The sequence below is a fragment of the Vulpes vulpes genome, chromosome 2 (assembly GCF_048418805.1).
Source record: "Vulpes vulpes isolate BD-2025 chromosome 2, VulVul3, whole genome shotgun sequence".
NCBI lineage: Eukaryota > Metazoa > Chordata > Mammalia > Carnivora > Canidae > Vulpes > Vulpes vulpes.
Window position 1 is genome coordinate 62,079,806 of NC_132781.1, and position 19,822 is coordinate 62,099,627.

The 19,822-nt window shown below is 39.2% G+C and overlaps 1 protein-coding gene across 2 annotated transcripts in view; it reads right to left on the bottom strand.

The window, feature by feature from the left end:
* Positions 1-1,293: 1,293 nt before the first annotated feature.
* Positions 1,294-19,822, bottom strand: part of LOC112909244 (alpha-fetoprotein-like) — a 53,859-nt gene continuing 35,330 nt past the window's right edge. For both annotated transcript variants that reach the window (XM_025985106.2, XM_072748793.1), the window contains exons 13-14: positions 13,966-14,098; positions 1,294-5,831 (exon numbers count right to left, since the gene is read on the bottom strand). In XM_025985106.2, the coding sequence (XP_025840891.2) occupies positions 5,784-5,831; positions 13,966-14,098 (181 nt within the window). In that variant the 3' untranslated portion in view covers positions 1,294-5,783. The remainder of the gene's footprint in view (positions 5,832-13,965; positions 14,099-19,822) is intronic.

Here is a 19,822-nt window from a genome sequence, read left to right on the forward strand (position 1 = left end):
TAAAATCACAGGAGAGGAAATTCCAATAGCTACCAAGTGCGGGAGGGGGACTTGTATCTTACCGGTGATCAACCTCACTATTTTGTGTCCAATAAGGAGACAGAAACACAGTAATTTAAGCAGAGGTTTAATATAAAGAATTAAGCTGTGATGATAGGTGAATAGTAAGAAAGAGAGTGCTAAAGGGTACACCAAGGCTGGGGAAGAGTACCCCAAAAAGGGCAAGTTTGGAATCAGAGGTTTGAAGTTCCCTGGAGAGGCTGTGGGTACAGCCCATGGGTGGTGGAGCAGTTTGCTGGTTGCCAGCACCACAGTCGTAGGTCGAACGAGAATACCCTTTGGGGGAAGTGGGCAAGTGTGCAGAGGGCCTTGGGGATTCTCTGAAGGCCCCGGGCCCAGATCACAGAGTGTCTGTGTCCGGGGGTCTGCCGGAAGTCTGGGGGCACAAGGAAAGCATAGAGGGTACTGCTGCAGGTGCACCTGGACTAGGGGCTCAAGGGACCCTTTGCAGGAACCCAGGACAACTCTGTGCATGAACTGGGCAAAGGGTCTTCGAAGCTGTGTGGCGCAGAGTCCGGGCAAGTGGCTTCCCAGATGGCCATCCCGGGGTGGGGTTGGGGCAGGGCTCTCTGTAAGCAAGCCCTGAATTGAGAAGCTGGAGTGGGGAGCAGTGATTTGGCACCAGGGCACAGACCTGTACAGCCTGTAGCTCCAGGCTATGTCACCGCAAGTGGAGAAGGGGTTGAGGGAACAAATGGGCAAGAGAGCTGCACCCTACAGGCAATCAGCCCTGGAGAAAGCACCCTGGGCAGAGCAGTGGAGGGAAGCCCAGGCCCAGAAGTCTTGGCCATCCGCCCGGAATCAGACCAGACTTTCTCCTACAATGTTCCTTCACCGCCCTCTGCTGACGAAGCATGACATCATGCAAAATGCCAAGGAAAAAACCTTTAAAGGTTCCACAACCATTTTTACAGAACCAACAGTGAATTTGGAGCCAAGAGTCAATAAAATACCTGAGATGTCAATAAAATAAAATAATAAAATAAAATAAAATAAAATAAAATAAAATAAAATAATAAAATAATAATAAAATAAAATGAAAATGCACTTTTTGGTCTATTAGCAAAGATTAAGAAGTGATATTAAATACTCAACAAATTACAATAAGATGGTCACTCAGACTACTGGTAGAAATAGGAATGGATATTAACTTTTCTTGAAAGCAATTCAGTAGTAAGTTCATCCTATAATTTAACTTACAGGATCTTATATTGAAATAATAAGCCATACAAAGACATTATGAAAGATATTTATTATATTGCTGTTGTGGTAAAAGAAAGTAAATAGCTTAAATGATCAAAAATAGGAAAAAATAATTAAAGAAGGAAAAGAACATTTACTCATAGAAATGGTATGCAGCCACCAGAATTATGTTTCCAAATGAACTTTAAATATAGAAGAAAATTCTTATATATCTAAGTAAGAATATACATACAAAAATTCAAAATATCTTTTAGCCGTAAAATATGTGTGTGTGTGTATACACTAATATTTGTGTCGACACACAAACCAGAAAACATTAAATGTGCTTATATATGGGCTATAGAATTATGGGTAAATCATTTCTTATTTTCCCATGCTTATTAAATATTCTATAATAAACACATGTTACTTTTAAATTAGGAAATGGAAAAGTTATGATCAGAGAGTTACCAATGGGGGACCTGGATGGCTCAGTTGGTTAAGGGTCTGACTCTGTTTCGGCTCAGGTCATGATCTCAGGGTCATAAGATTGAGCCCCACAGTGGGCTCTGCACTCAGTGCAGAGTCAGCTTGAGATTCTTTTCCCTTCCCTCTCCCTTTCCCTCTGCTCTTCCCCATGCTCATGCTTTCTCTGTCTGTAAAAGAAATAAAATCTTTTAAAAATATGAAAGTTACCAACAAAAAGTAGCAAGAACATGCAAGCACAGAGTTCCAGTAGATGCAGAAATATCAAATTTTTAAATAAGACATTGACTTCACTTCCATGGTAGTTTTAAAATATATTCATAAAGACATTGGGCCTAGAAGTCACCTTGCACAGGGCCTAGACCTAGTGACTCAATCCTAATGAATAGAAGAAAGCAGAAGTGACGGTGTGTGATTCTGCGGCTAGGTCATATAACACTGTGGCATCCTCCTTGCTTACTCTCTTGGATCACGGGCTCTGGGGGAAGCCAACTGCCATGAGGGGGGCAGCACTGGAGAAAGGCCTGCGTGATGGGAGCAGAGACCTTTGCCAAAGTCAGCAACAACTGAGGTCTCCCGTCTGAAGCCAGATGAGTGGGCCGTGTACTGGCCCCCATTAAACCTTCAGATAACAGCCCTAACAGTTTGATTACAACCTCGTGAGAGACCCTGAGCCAGAAAATCTAGCTAACCCACTCCTGGGTTCCTGATCCTCAGAAAACATATGAGAAAAGAAATGTTTCTTGTAGTATGCTGCTAAATTTTAGGGTAATTTGTTACATAGCAATAGGTAACAGACAAAAATCTGTTCAGAGGCATCTTTGCATAATATAAAAATATTAACTTTTGTCATAAAACTCTTTATCCTTGTTCTAGGTGGCTCAAATATTTCACTACCAGTTACATATTAGTGCGAATTCAATCCCAGATCATGTTATACTTATTAATGGTAGAGGACTTTTTGCATTCATCTTTGTATACTTCACTGTGCCTAATATTGTCTTGTGTATAGGATGTGCTTGATATAAATCAGTTGAATAAAAGACTTAGTGACTTAGTGAATCAGTGAGTAAAAGAATGAGTGAATGAGTTACATGAAATATTTTTTTCTAAAAACCTCCTGTATATAAACCTCCTTTTCACAAATCTGACTCAGTAGCTAAAGAAATATAGAATCTTTACTATATGGTTTCCCTGAATTTGGTGGTATATTTTATTATCTCTTGGCTATCTGAAATATGTAAATATATTATCTCTTGGCTATCTGAAATATATAAATACATTATCTCTTGGCTATATGAAACAGTAAGGCAGTGTTGCTATGGAATTTTGTTTAGGGCTGTTCACAGTGGTTTCAGGAAATGAAGGAGAAAGAAGTCCATTTTCAAGGCAGTTGATGAGGTGGAAAAGATGGCAGGTGTAACTGCCACTGTTATGTTGGTCTATATCTACGTGTGAAAGGAAAGAAAGGAATAAGAGGCAATTAGAACAAAACCCTCAATGGCATCCATTGGTCTTTTAAATAATAATAGCTAACACCTATTAGGCTGAGCCATCTGAAATTGTCAATTTAACCTACAAAAGCAGCAATTTCATATTACTCACACTAATAATACTTGCCATTTGCCAAGTATGTTTTAAGGTTTATATATATTAGATGATTTAGTGTTTATTATAGTCCCACGAATAAATTACCCTTTCAACCCAATTTTATAGATGAAGAAGAGAGCAAGCCATGGAGAGGTTAGGAGATTTGCTAAAGTCTTTAGCAGAAGAGCTAGGTAAGATTTGAATTATGCTCCAGAGTTCTCTCTCTTAACTGCTATAATCTAGGATCTCACCCTAAACTATATTCCCTCAATCTGGCATTCCTTATGTGTCCTCATTTGTAAAATGGGAATAGAAGTACTTACTTCAGTGGACAGTTGTAGAAGCTATAGGACTAATACTTTACACATAAAAGGTATCTTAGCTGCACTCCACTTATTTTGACATGTTCTTATACATTAGCAAATTAGATTCCAAAAGACATTTGTTAAGTTTCTATTGTATTTCATACACTGCTAGGTGCTACAGAGCATAATATGAACATACTAAAATCAGATAACTAATGAATTTATACAAGAGACAAACACATAAGGAATTATAACACTGGGCAGATTTCAAACTTCTGGTGTCACAAGAGCAGAGCTGACTGGTGATGTGATGCACAGGAGTCTAAGATCATAGAGACCAGGGAAAGTCACGGAAGAAGTGGCCCTGGTCAAAGACTAGAAACTGGGCAGGGTTTGAACAGATAGAGATGTGGTGGTGTGTGAGGTGTTTTAGGGGATGGTGAGTGATTTGGTTTGGCTAGTTTTAAGACAAAAATTAAATAGTTGGGGGCAACAAGATCTCAACAAGGATAAGGATACGATGGTGAGTCGGGGCAGAACTCAAATCGAGACCATCCATCTCCAGCAACTGGGCTCTTCACTAGTGCATTAGGGCTACTTTGTCATGTCAAAGAACATCATTATCTGAAAACTCAATGCCAGAGAAATCCTCCTGAAGCACTCATTGCAAATTGTGGTGATATTCTTTTCACAGTGTTGAGAAGACTTTCTGTGAATAGTTAACCAAATATCTAGGTTGTCTCCAGTTAACCATTGACTCTGCAGCTAAAGCCTCAGCCTTGGAAGAATTCCTCACATGTTCATTCAATTTCACATTCTCTGCTGTCCATTGATTCTTTCTCTCACATCTCTTTTCCCTAATATATATTTGTAAACTCCTTTTTGTATGTGTGCTCTCTTCTTAAATTTTTAAATTCACCTCCAACCTCCTCAACCCATTTTTCCCATCCCTCCACCTTTTATCTTTACCCTATATATGTGATGCTGACAATGGAACCCAGGAGCCCTTAAATTTATTAACTTGAGCTTTGAATTCTAGTTCCAAATCACCTGTAAATACTAGGGCAAGCTACTTAACCTCTTTGCGCTCATTGTGTTGGTCTGTAGAATGAGAAGGTTAATAATAGTATCTGCCTCATTAGATTATTATGAGTTATGAGGATCAAATAAGTTTTTACAGGGAAAAACTTACAATAATATCTGGCACACAGCGCCATGCTAATTGCTATTACTGCAGCCAGTGACAATAACAAGCCAGAAGTTAAGTCTAGTTACATGTCTTAGGACATTGGCTGTTACAAAAGCAGACTTACCTAGCATGTAGGAGACAATGCACGGCCAATAGGACCTATTCCTCACCTCAGTCATGACCTTTTGGAGCTTTTCTATTAACACAAAGACTCTTGGCAAACAGAATGTTAAATATTTTCTTGATTTCATAATGTGTTCAATGCCATAGGGATGAGGCAAAGTCCTGATTCGTTCAAGACTAACTGATATGAAAGAAAGAGAGAGAGAAAAAGAAGAAGAGACATATGTTTTCACCAAGCTGCACCAGAAGGTAAACTTTATGAAGATAGGGATTTTGTTCTGATCTGTTTGGTCACAAGCTCCTAGAACAGTGCCTTGTACACAGCAGATACCCACTAAAAATCTATTGGATGAATAAATGTTGTAAGTGGTTCCAAATACCTTCCCAGTTCCATACTTCTTAAAAAAAAAGTCAAAGCAGTTATAAAGGTAACTTATTATAAAGCACATACAATTCAGTTAATCAATAATCATTTTCTGCAGTGCTATCGACAGAAGCTTCAAAGCTGCACTGGGGTCTTTTTCATTCTAGAAACCCAGAAGCCAGCTCCCAGCCAGATGTGGCAGCCCATTGCATCTACCTGAGGTTTTGAAAGGTCCCTTGATTTCCTATTTCTGGTGCTGCTTTTGAGAAGCTGAGAGCTTATGAGAGAAAGTAAGCTGGTTGTATGCGGATTACAATACAGAGATTTCTCTGCTAAGTAGAAAAGGATTTAGTGAAGCCTAGGCTAGTATCCTGAGTAATATTGTGAGTAGCTGAAAAATGATGCTGTTGATTTGTAGTTTCATTACTCATGAAAAACAAAAGGCAGATCTCAGCGAAGACTCTATATTGACATTTTTCTGGGATCATTTGCCTCCCAAGAGAGACTGGCACTTTTCAATCAGTTTGGATCCCTGGGGGGGGAAAAAGCAAATAAGTACATCTGTAAGAAAGAGAAAAACAAAACAAAACACCTGAACATCTATGATCCCCAAATAGAAAATCTTTAAGACTTACCTGTTGTATGCCTGAAAGTGGCTTTAACATGCCCGTGGATTAAGGTCTTAGGATTTCTCATGGCCTAGTCTTTCACCTTAAGGATTTAACTAACTGCAATACCTCTTCTACTCCCAGGACCTCAGATTTAGAATTTTAAAAAGTTGATTTTCCTCACAAAAATATGGGACTCTTTTGCTACAGGGTAAAAACAATCTATATCAGTTTCTCTTTGTATTTTAAAACTTCCCAAGGCTAATCCCACACTAAATCATTGTATAATCAAGTGCAAGAACTCAAGAGGAACAAAACCACTAACATTGATCAGAGTGTCTCTACTGCCTTCATATATATTGGTATTGGCCTCTATGTTAAGCCCATCAGTTTCCCCCAGTTTTTACCATATAGTCTTTATTCACGTAAAAGTCATTTGTGGAAGCCCACAGAGATCAATGAAAGTTATTTCATCTTTAGTGAAGTGGGAATGGGAGCCCCAGAACTCCACCGCTAAGATTAGCACATACACATACACATGCACACACACACCCCAGGTGATAGATGACTTGCACTCCTAAGAGCTCCTAGCACCCTGTGGGACATGGTTAGAAGTCTATTAATTTAGTCCTTCTTCCAACCCTCAAACAGTACCACATCTAAATAATCTGGAGACTGGAATCTTTTTAAGTTTGCTTTTAAAAATAGCTGTGAACTTTAAGGTATACTTGTTTTTTGGTCACCCATGACTTTTAAAAATCCATCTTCATGGAAAGTTTTCCAATAAGCTTAACCTCAAGACCCTCACACTTAATCTTGTTCATTGGCTCTGAACCTAACAATAGTGTAAGTCATATTTCTCCACATCCGTCCTTCCTGACTTTATTTATTCCATAATTCCTCAGTAAATTTCTAATTTGTAATGATAACAAATGTGAGGGCAAGGGGAAGTTTCTGGTAAAGGTAGGGTAGAAGAAAGGCATCTGAGGAACAACTATAATAATGAGAAATGTCCTGCATGAAATAAGGGATGGTAACTCTATATCTTGAGGCAAAGCCCAAGCAAGACTTTGAATAGAAAACATGAACTCACATGATGAGAGTACAGAAAAGAAAGAGGAAACATTTTCCTTACACTGACCCCAAATTAGTCACTCTGATTTCTTATAATCCTGGACATGTTGATAGACTGTTGCCATGTCACCCATCCTAAGATTTTGGAATAAATATTACCGATTTCTCCATATCCCTTTGACATGCTTTTCAATACTTTTTTCATTCTAGATACTCTCTGGACACAACAATTCACCACTGTCCTTATAAAATGTATTGTCTCTCATCTCTTCCAAAATCCCAGTGCAATAATGGTAAAATTGTTATATAAAAAAAGAAGAAAGCCTTATTGATACTAAAAAGAAAAAAAATCAATGTAACAGATATTGATGAACTTCTAGAAAAAGAAAAAAGAGAAAGTCATCAGTATGACATTGACCAATATTTCAAAGTACAAAAATAGGAGCTCAGAATAATAAAATGGTGATATGTCACAGCAGTAAAAGAGCAGAAAGTCACTGATTTCTTAGTTGCTTATGCTTCTTGTCTGCTGCCCAGCCTGCTTTTCAAACATCCTAAAGATTCCGGCAGCCACCACTATCCTTTCAATAAACTAATCTTTACTGAGCCAGAATTTGACCCCATGATTTACACCTGAAGAATCCCTATTCAGCAAAAGCGCTGTGCAAATATATAAACAAAATAATACTTTAAAATGCAAGGTCTCAGAAACTTTATCTCCCAAGTGCCCATTCTGAAATAACACAAACATACATGTGCACATATATGTTAAGAATGTAGCCCATGGGCAGCCCGGGTGGCTCAGAGGTTTAGTGCCGCCTTCAGCCCAGGATCCCATCCTGGCCCGGGATTGAGTCCCGAGTCGGGCTCCCTGCATGGAGCCTGCTTCTCCCTCCTCCTGTGTCTCTGCCTCTCTCTCTGTGTCTCTCATAAATAAATAAATAAATAAATAAATAAATAAATAAATAAATAAATAAAATCTTTAAAAAAAAGAAAAAGAATGTAGCCCAGCACAGGATACAAAATCAATGTCCATAATCAGTGGCATTTCTGTACATTAACAATGAGACTGAAGAAAGAGAAATTAAGGAGTCAATCCCATTTACAATTGCATCCAAAAGCATAAGGTACCTAGGAATAAACCTAACCAAAGAGGTAAAGGATCTATACCCTAAAAACTACAGAACACTTCTGAAAGAAATGGAGGAAGACACAAAGAGATGGAAAAATATTCCATGCTCATGGATTGGCAGAATTAATATTGTGAAAATGTCAATGTTACCCAGGGCAATTTACACGTTGATACATCCATGACGGCAGGGGAAACAAAAGCAAAAATTAATTATTGGGACTTCATCAAGATAAAAAGCTTCTGCACAGCAAAAGAAACAGTTAACAAACCTAAAAGACAACCTACAGAATGGGAGGAGATATTTGCAAATGACATATCAGATAAAGGGCTAGTTTCCAAGATCTATAAAGAACTCATTAAACTCAACAGCAAAGAAACAAACAATCCAATCATGAAATGGGCAAAAGACATGAAGAGAAATCTCACAGAGGAAGACACAGACATGGCCAACACGCACATGAGCAAATGCTCTGCATCACTTGCCATCAGGGAAATATAAATCAAAACCACAGTGAGATCCCACCTCACACCAGTGAGAATGGGGAAAATTAACAAGGCAGGAAACAACAAATGTTGGAGAGGATGCGGAGAAAAGGGAACCCTCTTACACTGTTGGTGGGAATGTGAACTGGTGCAGCCACTCTGGAAAAATGTGTGGAGGTTCCTCAAAGGGTTAAAAATAGACCTGCCCTAGGACCCAGCAATTGCACTGTTGGGGATTTACCCCAAAGATACAGATGCAGTGAAACGCCGGGACACCTGCATCCCGATGTTTCTAGCAGCAATGGCCGCAATAGCCAAACTGTGGAAGGAGCCTTGGTGTCCATTGAAAGACGAATGGATAAAGAAGATGTGGTCTATGTATACAATGGAATATTCCTCAGCCATTAGAAATGACAAATACCCACCATTTGCTTCAACGTGGATGGAACTGGAGGGTGTTATGCTGAGTGAAGTAAGTTAATTGGAGAAGGACAAACATTATATGGTCTCATTCATTTGGGTAATATAAAAATAGTGAAAGGGAATAAAGGGGAAAGGAGAGAAAATGAGTGAAAATATCAGAAAGGGAGACAGAACATGAGAGACTCCTAACTCTGGGAAACGAACAAGGGGTAGTGGAAGGGGAGGTGGGCAGGGGGTTGGGGTGACTGGGTGATGGGCACTGAGGGGGGCACTTGGTGGGATGAGCACGGGGTATTATGCTCTATGTTGGCAAATTGAACCCCAATAAAAAAAGAATGTAGCCCAGCAAAACATAAAATACTCCAAGAAAAAAACATAGTATTTTAGAAATAATTCAATTTACCCAGTATCACATTAAAATGAGATCCCATGTGGACAGCCATGAATCAGTCCTAGAAATAACTAGATCCAATTGGAAGATTAAGCCAGAGGACTTTTTGAAATTTACTTTTAAGATAACAGAATATTCTATTACAAAAACTGCATTATTAAGAGCCTGAAACAGTTTAGTGGTGTGATGAAAGGAGATGCTTTATTTGCCAACACAGGAAAAGAAAGACAATTGGTAACTCTCAAAAACCGAAGGATATACTAGAAAATTATAGTCCAAATGTCCCAAACTAAATAAAAGTGGCATGATTTTCTGTAGCTTAGTAGGTAAGAAAGAGATTTTAATGGTAAGTCATTCCGTTGGTCAATCCATTTGTGGTATTGATGTAAATAATATTGCAAATAAACACACAATTAAATAGACTATTTAATGGTTTCCAGTTTTTAGCATCAACTTACGAACAAAGCATAAAAACCTTATATTTAATAAGCAGATAAATAAACTCAGACAATGTAGAAGTAATGGTATATACAGCTTTAAAAAGAAAAGCTGGCAAGGAAGTCAAAGGAAGTTTAGACATATTAACTATGTTTTGGAAAATCAATAGATGTTGACTGGAATTAAAGGGCCAAGAAATATAACATATAACTAATAAGAGAACTAAAAATGCTCTGAAACAGATTAAGACAGCATTCACAGATAGGGTTCTTGAAGTTAGTGTAAGTGCACTATATTCATTATGTGATGTTAATATTTTAAGAAACTATTAAAGTGATGCTGGTGGTGCCTGGGTGGCTCAGTCAGTTACGTGTCAACCTTTGGCTCAGGTCATGATCCCGGGGGCCTGAGATCCAGCCCCGTGTCAGGCTCCCCGCTCAGTGGGGCATCTGTTTCTCCCTCTCCCTCTGCCTCTCTGCCCTGCTCATACTCTCTCTCTCATTCTTGCTCCTTCAAATCAATAAATAAAATATTTTTTAAATAAAAAATAAATAAAACAATGATGGTAATCACTAGGAGAACTAAAAGTGAAAACTTAAAATTGGTTACCTTTTGGGAATGGGAAACGTACCCTGCTGTTCTGCTTGAGCTTTTACCATATTCATGTATTACTTCTATAATTTTCAAAGCTTGTGTAATGTGTTATAAGAAACTGAACATAGTAACTAAGAATGACCTGATTTACATAGGTTGGGGTTACCACGTTGCTTAATCTGATCTTTGTCTTTTTCTTTGGAAACACATCCAAGATTGCAGTAGCTCTGGGTCAGTAGACCCATCAAGTTGTTAAGTTCAGGCTATTTAACCAGCAGATCTTTTCACATGAACCTGTGTTAAATCATGTCTAAAAGTAGAACCTTGCTTTTTTTTTTCCATTGCTAAATTTCATGTATTATTTTCAAAGCATTGTTTCAACCTGCACACATTTCTGCTAATTCATGTTTAATTTCTTCTGTATTATATTCTATTGGCTGATAGAGAAATATCACAGGCTATAATTATCGTTCCCACTGACCTGGCAAAGAGAATTTCTCCTCGGACCTGAATTTTCTCCTTGAACCTGCTGATGTCTACAGTTCGTGTTATTATTTCATGAAATGTGAGATGCTTCTTCTTTGGATGATCCGAATTCACCCTGTATAGCTGAGTTTCTTCTTTTTTTTCTCCTTTTATATATTTCGGTTTTACTCTTGCCAGCATTCCAACATTGACTTTAGTTCACCCTTTTTCTCCTTAGAATTTGGCTTGCTTCTCAAAATATGTTTTCCATCTTGTCTAAAATGCTTTATCCTCCCAATAGCCAAAACAGGAAAGGCAGTCTTCAAACCTGCCCACTTTCTTTCTTTTTTTTTTTTTTTTTTTGCCCACTTTCTCTTTTAATAGGCAGAACAGGTTCACGTAACTGACTATTATAATCTCAGAAACAAAAACAAAGAAAATGCCTGTAGGTCCCTGGAGCAGTTAGTCTTTTATAGCTAACTTGGAACATGCCCAGACTGCCAATTGACTGAGTCTTTTCACTTCTGGGGTCTTGGTTGCATGGGGGTTCCTGGGGTATCTAGGTATTCCTTTGCACTATAGTCAAACCTAGATTCCTTTCATAAACAGAAGCACAAAGACAAGAATTCTTGACGATAAGATTCTAAAATAGTTTGATCATCTATTCCCACATTTTTTGCTACACTATAAGATTATTTTTTAAATATTCTAGTCTTATCTTTATATTCAATACCTTCAAATTCTTTCCCTTTCTTTCATAAATGTTATTTTCCAATTGTTTCATTATTTCTGCTGCCATCTTTGGTACCAGCTTCACACTGAGAGTTGGGCCTATGAAAATATGAGGAGGGAATTGGGGAAGAGTTTATGATTAGCCGCTTGCACCTTAGCAATGTGATTCTTAAAGTGGCCCTCAAACCAGCCAGCATCAGCAGCACCTAGGAACTTGTTAGAAGTGCAAATTATCAGACCCCACCCCAGAATTACTGATTCAAGTGGTGAAATTGTAGGTGGGAAATTCTGAATTTGTTTTAATAAGCTCTGGAATTGATTCTGATGCACACTATAATTTCAGAAACACTGCCTTAGAATAAGCATACAAGGGAAAACTTGACCAAACTTTAGAGATAATGTATAATTACAGATAATAAGCATTTTTATTATCTGTAATTAATTCTGGCAAATTTTAATTAACATGATACATTCTTCAGAGAGCTGCTTCTTCTTCTTTTTAAGATTTTACTTATTTATTCATGAGAGACACACAGAGAAAGGCAGAGACACAGGCAGAGGGAGAAGGCTCCCTGCCGGGAGCCTGATGCAGGACTCCATCCCAGGACCCCAGGATCAAGACCAGAGCCAAAGGCAGACGCTCAACCACTGAGCCACCCACAATGCCCCTCCAGAGACATTCTATTTTCTCCTTTAATTTGGGGGAGAAATCCTAAAAGAAAACAGAGAAGGAAGGGGAAGGAAGGGGAAGATAGTTGGGCTTTTCAACCACTAAGTTGAAGATTGCTGTTAGGTAAAAAGCATGGGAAAAAAGGACACAGAAATCTTCCTGTCACGCTGTTCACCAATAATATTTTGAGCAAGTAGTATTCTTATTCAGGAGCAAGATATAAGCACAGGCCCTTCTTCAAAGTGTTGATCTATGTGGCTACGGGGTTGTTACCCAGGTGGAGACATGTTTTCTGAATGCTTTACAAAAAAGCAAGAAGGCTTTAAAATAAATAACTAGACTCTAGCATAAGTGATTACTTTGATTGTGTATCAGCTAGTCTGGGAATCAGTAAAATTTTTCTGTAAGCAGCCTGAGAGTCATTTGGGGCTTTGCAGTTCAATACAGTCCCTGTCACAGCCATTCAGTTTGGCAATTACTTAATTCAGCTGTTGTGGACAGAAAGGCGGCAGTAGACAATATGCAAATAAATGGGCATGACTGTATGTCAATGCAACCTTATTTATATAAACAGGAAGTAGAGTCCAGTAGCCTGAGGGCTGCAGTTTGCCTAACCTTGACTAGACTACAGGTGTATGATTTTTAACATAAACACATGTAAAGTTTAGCTAAATAGGTAAAAAAGAGCCATGAAGGTAATTAAGGCATTCATGAAAATTATTTCCTGTGAAAACATTTCCCTGGGCCACTACTAGACTTAACCCTGGTCCAAACCATCCCCAGCCACTTTCCTCTATAAAGGCTGCTTTATTATTTTTTTTCTTAACTACATTTTTGCATTCCTCTACTCAGATACTATAATCTACTATATCTGAGTTTCTGCTCTTTAGGTCATGTCTCTGGGAGAGCAGTTCGTCCTGGGGTCCCTCTGTGAATTTACATGAATTTTCTGTGCCAAGTCCTATCATGATATTCTTAGGAATTGAAGTCCTACAACTTAAAATGAAATCACTTACTTGTCAGCTATATGCAATTAAATTAATTACAGAAAACAATCTGTGGGTAGTCAGTGTGGTGGGTGAGCATAGATAGATACTCTTCATTGCTCTTTCCTCTCTATGTTCTTCAATCCCCGTTCTTTTTTTTTTTTTTTTTTCAGCCCTGTTCTAATGATCTTTTGGCCACTGAGGAAATAAGACCCTTTTCACTGGTCCCTTCATTAAGCCCCACTACATTCGATGACTATTCCTAATTGTGACCCCATACATTTCTAGAACAAAACTACCGTTTTCCCAAAGGTTTTTAAACTGTTATTTCTTTAAAATTTCATTACATTTCCAAGGACACCATTTCTCTACAATTACCAAAGTCTTCGGTTCATCCTTCCTCCTTGCACCCCAATCCTGTACATCTCCACTCCATCTGGTGTTATGACTCTGGTATTCATCTCTATCTGTGTCAAACCCTGCTATTTTCCTCAACTAAACACAAATATTAACATATCTGAAACCCAAATATAATTGATTCCACCAAGCCATCCAGACTATGATTTTCTTCTCATTCACTCACAATGGGAATGGAGAACGTATTGGTTTTTTAATTTCAGTATATCCTAAGTACCCTGAGAGAACAGAGAAGGAAACAGAGATACCATACCTCTTCTCGGAAACACATTTCACTTGTCTCTGCTTGGCAGCACTTCTCCACCAGGTGGGCAAAATCTGCAATAATTGATTGGAACTGCATCTCTGTCGCGTATGGTTTCTGCTTCACGAGATTGCTGAGGAGCCTGAATCAGAAAGGAATGGCAGAAACACAAATAGTCCCTGAGTCTAGAAGGCCACCTTGCACACCTGCCTTACTGATTTAAAGCTGGACACCACCCATGCCTCCTGGTTGCTCCCACTCTGCAGCTGGGAAGCCCTGAAAATGCCATGATGTGTCCCCAGATTTCACACTGCCCATCTCCATCTCCGTGTTTTATCCAACATACTTTAATTCCAGCACATCTCTTTTACATAATTCATATATTAAATTTAATTATTTTATACAATTATTACTAGGGTAAATATTCTTGTTTTCTATTTTTATTGCATTGGATGATAGATAAATTATACAGTAAATTAAATAGATTTTCTTTAATAATTTGTTATGAACATTTATTCTGAACAACTGACTTCCAAATAAATATTACAAGTATAACACACCTGGAAGTTGAGGGTCCTACAGGCGTTATTAATGATAGGTCAATAAACTAACTTGAAACTATAATGGCTTGAGCATCATCATCTCTGATTTCTTTCACCGAAGAGTTTCCCCCAGAACTGTAGTTTCAACCACTTTGAATATTCAAAAATGTGACCTGGTTTCTGTCTCTCTAATTAATAATATAGTATTCCTGGGGATCCCCGGGTGGCTCAGCAGTTTAGCGCCTGCCTTTGGCCCAGGGCATGATCCTGGAGTCCCAGGATCGAGTCCCACATTGGGCTCCCTGCATGGGGCCTGCTTCTCCCTCTGCCTGTGTCTCTGCCTCTCTATGTGTCTCTCATGAATAAATAAATAAAATCTTAAAAAAAATAGTATTCCAAATCTTCCAGTGTTATCTTCTCTCTCTCTCTTTACTGTTTAGACCAAGACAGATTTAACCAATACATTAATCAGCATTTTACTGTTCAACCAAAAACCTTTGCATATTCTTCATTTTCAAGTCACATTGATAATACCCAGTGGCCTTATTTCCACCTTGAATGGGTGTAAAATAAAATATGTCAAGGCTCTAAGTAGTTACTTCTTTTTTTTTTTTTTAAGATTTTATTTATTTATTCATGAGAGACACACAGAGAGAGAGAAAGGCAGAGGGAGAAGCAGGCTCCATGCAGGGAGCCCGATGTGGGACTCAATCCTGGGACCCCAGGATCACACCCTGAGCCCAAGGCAGGTGCTAAACCGCTGAGCCATCCAGGGATCCCCTAAGTAGTCTTCTATGACAATTTAAACCAGAGGTCCAGTAAAATTACAGACAGTAAATATTTTAGGCTTTGCCCGCAGAGAAGCAAAATGAAGGATATTATAGAAATATAATGTTATAAATGTATTATATCTCGAGACAGAACACTCCAAACCTCTGCTTGTCTGGGGTGGGCTGCCCCTGTGGCAGGCGCAGTTTGTGTCCAGTTGCCATCGGCAAGCGAAGATAGAGAAGAGGGACCAGCCACTGAGGGAGAAGGTATGCCCTGGGGTCAGTGTCACTCTCCGCAGCAGACACGCCCTCCTCTGCTCCTGGCTGTCTCAATGTGGGCAGCTGGCCCGAGCCACTTTCTGAGTCATTTGACTTCTGGACTAAGATGACACCACCTTTTGCTGCCCATAAATGGCCAACAGCAAAGTCCTCAACATATAGGTGGCATCAGCTCAGGCACGTGGCCGCAGAGATCATGGTCACCCGTAGGGAAGGCAGGCATGGGAGCGACCTGGAGTCATGGGTGAAGCACACTGGGCCCTCTGAAGCTCTGGAGCCTTGCCCAATGAGGCAGCGCCTCAGAACCTAAAAAACAGCCACACCCCGTTGTCTACAGCATGGTGATCCCGCTAAACAACAAAACAAAACGTCCAACTTCACATGGTAGCCCACTGGACATGCCTCTTTGAACTTGCCATTTCAACTCTACCCTCTCCCACCACCCGCAATGCTCACACCCCTACGCTGCCTTGAGGATAGACAAAGCTAAACAACAGAATGACTAAAAATATTAGGAAAGCACAAGCTAATGATTTCTTTTCAGAAACTGCCTCAAAAAGAGGGCTGGTTTGAAGAACACATAATTGCTGCCCCTTGGCTGCCAGACAGAGCTGAAAGAAGCAAAGAGATTTTAACTGCCTCCATGTTTGCCTCTAATTTTATGTCCTAGGAATATAGGAGAGAAAATCAGATATGGGAACAAAGACTCATGTGCAAAAATGCTCATTGTCACAATGTATAATGGGCAGAGATTGAAAACAATTTTCACGCCCAATAATTAGGAATGGCTAAATTCATTATGGTACCCAGATGGTGGAATATTACATTGCCATTAAATGTGATTTTGAAGAAAAATTGGTGACCAAAATGTATACATTATAATTTTTAAAAGCTATATTAAAAAATAATGGCAAAAGCCAACATCATTTGAGTGTACTGATATTTACTGTGATCCAGGCAATGTGCTGAGAATTTATAAATATTATGCCATGTAATACTGTCTTTTACCTTTTTAATAAGGCTCTATGTCATCTCCATTTTACATTAGTAATGGTGATTTCAGACCTCCTGGGAATATTATAGTTCTGGGCGTATATAGCAAACCAGTGAGGTCAGTCTTCCTCCTAGAATGCCTGAGGATTGGGAACCACTCTGGAGGACTCCTCCTGATACAGAAATCAGCCTCACGGACTTCCATCTGATAAGAAAGGTCAGCGGAAGACAAGAATGACTCCTTGGTTCCCCAACTGAGCCTTCATTAGACTCATTTCTGAGTTATATAGGATCAGGATGACTTAGAAAAATTGCCGAAAGAGAACTTTCACTTGAGTCCTGCCAACCATGGAGACACACACAAACTGCACTGCCCTAATACCCCCTGAAAGTGTATGATCTTGGGGTCAGGGGAAAGGGACTATTTCCTTTTTAGGACAAAACATAATGCAGCCTTGTCATTTCAAGGGATCCAGTCTGCAGCTGAGCAGGAGAGAACAGCACCTGGAGGGCATGAGTGTTCCCAGCGGCCCAGGAGTGGTGCCAGGGAAAGCAGCTTGGGGAATTACAGAGGGTGAAGGGAGTTTCATAAGCTCTCCCCTAAGGACTCTAGGGATAATTGCTGGAACTGAAATTTTTGCATAAGCAGGTAGTCACAAGACCGTGCAAAAATAGTATTATTAAATATTAGAACCATTGACTAACAGACAAAGGGCAACTGTGGGAGTGTGCACTGGTATACATATGTGACATGGCATCGTATACATGTGGACAGGTATGTGACATTGTGCTTGTATACACATGTGACATCATATACGTATGTGACAACTACACCGATGTTTATAATGGGCACCTCTGCAGTGTTGGAGTAAAAGGGTCATGATTTTCTTCTCTCTTCTTTATATTCTCAATTTTCTGCAATGATCATGCATTACTTTAATGATAACATAAATTGATGTTTTAAAAGGAAATAGAATAGTATAAGGATTACTTTTTCTTTTCAACTGTTCTGTACATATTTAATCTTCTGATTAGACATAAACTTGATCCCACTTGAAAAAAAATGCTGCACTTGTTTTTAAGTGTCTCTATGTAATTTAAGTCTGTATGGTTATATATATCATCAAACCAGTCCCTACTATATTTGAATAATAATTATCTGTCTTTAAGAGACTAATTAGTAAAAGTGAGAAACACAGGCTATTTCCCATTGGAATTTGGCAAATTTTATCTTAGAAAATATTTTCCTACAAAAACAATATGACTCCTGATGCTGAAATTCACTGTCCAATCCATGAAAGCATAGGATTGCTTAAGTCCCAGGCAATAGAAACTGTCATGGGTAACCTACCCTGTGGGAATACCCTGTTTCCAAACATGCGTTTGGGGCTTTTTATGGTCTGGCTTCGGGGATTCAGCACTGAAAGGGCAGGAGCTGACATGGGAAGGGGACAGAGTTTACTACCACAAAATTTGGACTTTTCTTTCCTTCTAATGTCATAAAAAGGGCACAAATTTTGAAGTCAAACTTACTTTGGTTCAATGAGTTAGTGTGAGGGTGGAGAAGGTACTTAACCTCTCTGACCTTTATCTATGAAAAGAAAATGTGAACACCTACATTGCAAGGTATTTGTAAGGACCAAAAATAAGATATTAAAAGATTGAGAGTATAGTAATTGGCATTCTTAAGGCAACAAATAATGGCAAAGATAACAGTAATGATGAATAGTTAATAATGACACAACTTGGGACACCTGGGTGGTCAGCAGTTGAGCGCCTGCCTTTGGCCCAGGACGTGATCCTGAGGTCCAGGGATGGAGTCCCTCATGGGGCTCCCTGCATGGAGCCTGCTTCTCCCTCTGCCTGTGTCTCTGCCTCTCTCTCTCTCTCGTTCTCTCTCCTCTCTCTCATGAATAAATAAATATTAAAAATAAAATAATGACACAAGTTGCTTCCATTTCAAATTGTCAGTTGCTTCCAACCACAGTCTCCTTCTTCTCTGTCTCCCACAATAAATAGTACCTTGTCACAGCTTTTCTCCTACTTATTTATTTACTCATTCAGTCAATAATTGATGAGCATCTTTACAATTTCCCTAAGGATTTGAGCTGTAGATTCAACAGTAATAGAGAAACCTAATGGGAGAGGCAGGAAAGCTCCCCTGTCTATAGTCTCCTCTTTTCTCACTTATAAGTGGGGTCCAAATGCCTTCATGGCTTGGCCTCTCCCAAACCCTCTAGGCCCACCCCAAAAGTGTCTCTCCCTTCACTCACTTATACCTCAGTCACACTGAATCACTCTGCTCTCCTTTTCCCCCTGCTGGGTGGGCTGGTGGCCAAATGCACTTCCCCAGAGGGACCAGGAGGGGGAAGACAAGCAAGACTGCTGGGTTTCCAGAACATCAGTGAGCAGCTGCTTATTTAAACCAGGAGACCCCAATTGTACTGGAATAGGCAAGTGAAAATAGGCACTTCCCATTATGAGAAAACAGATGATCTGGAAGCGAGATTCAGAGCTGGGGTATCAGGATGCCATGTTATCTCTCCTTGGAACTCCAGATATAAAGACAGTCATTTCTGCAACTGGGGTCTCTGCCACTTAGAAGCTTGACTTCCTCCCCAAAAAACTGTCAAACACTTGTGATCTGCTTGCAGGTGATTTACCTCCCCTGCCCACTTCCTCCTTCCACCACCCTGATCTCTCTGCCTACCAACCTGACTGCTGTTATTTAAAAATAGTTCTCTTAATTCTATTTTATAGCTTAAAAATTTTAATTTACCTTTTTAAAACTTAAATCCCATTTTCAATTCAAAACCATCAACTTGTTTTCAGTTTTTCATTTCTATGATATTAATCTTTTATTTTCATTACATTTACCCACCTTTCGTTTAAAGTACATTCTAGTCATTCTAGTCTTTATTCTAGTCTAAAGTACATAAAGAGAGAGAAAAGTCTTCACATTTCCACTCAATATTTTTTATTGGATTTTTAATCATTTTGCTTTGCACTTCCCGTTTCCTTTTGATTGTCTCTGTCTTTTTACATGATCTCAACTTCTACCTTCTTTTCTAACTTGCTGAAGTTTTCTTTTTCTTCCAGAAGCCCCTTCACTGTTTTCTTTCTTTGCTTGTCTTTGCGTTTATGCTGTGAAAGTCAGCCCGAATTACAAATGGATGAAAGTGGTAGAGACCCCTGGCCACTATCCCAGGAAGTAACAGGGATTTTTTTTTTTTCCAGTTTGGCCCTTGACTCCCAATATGGATTCTCCCAGAATATTCCAGA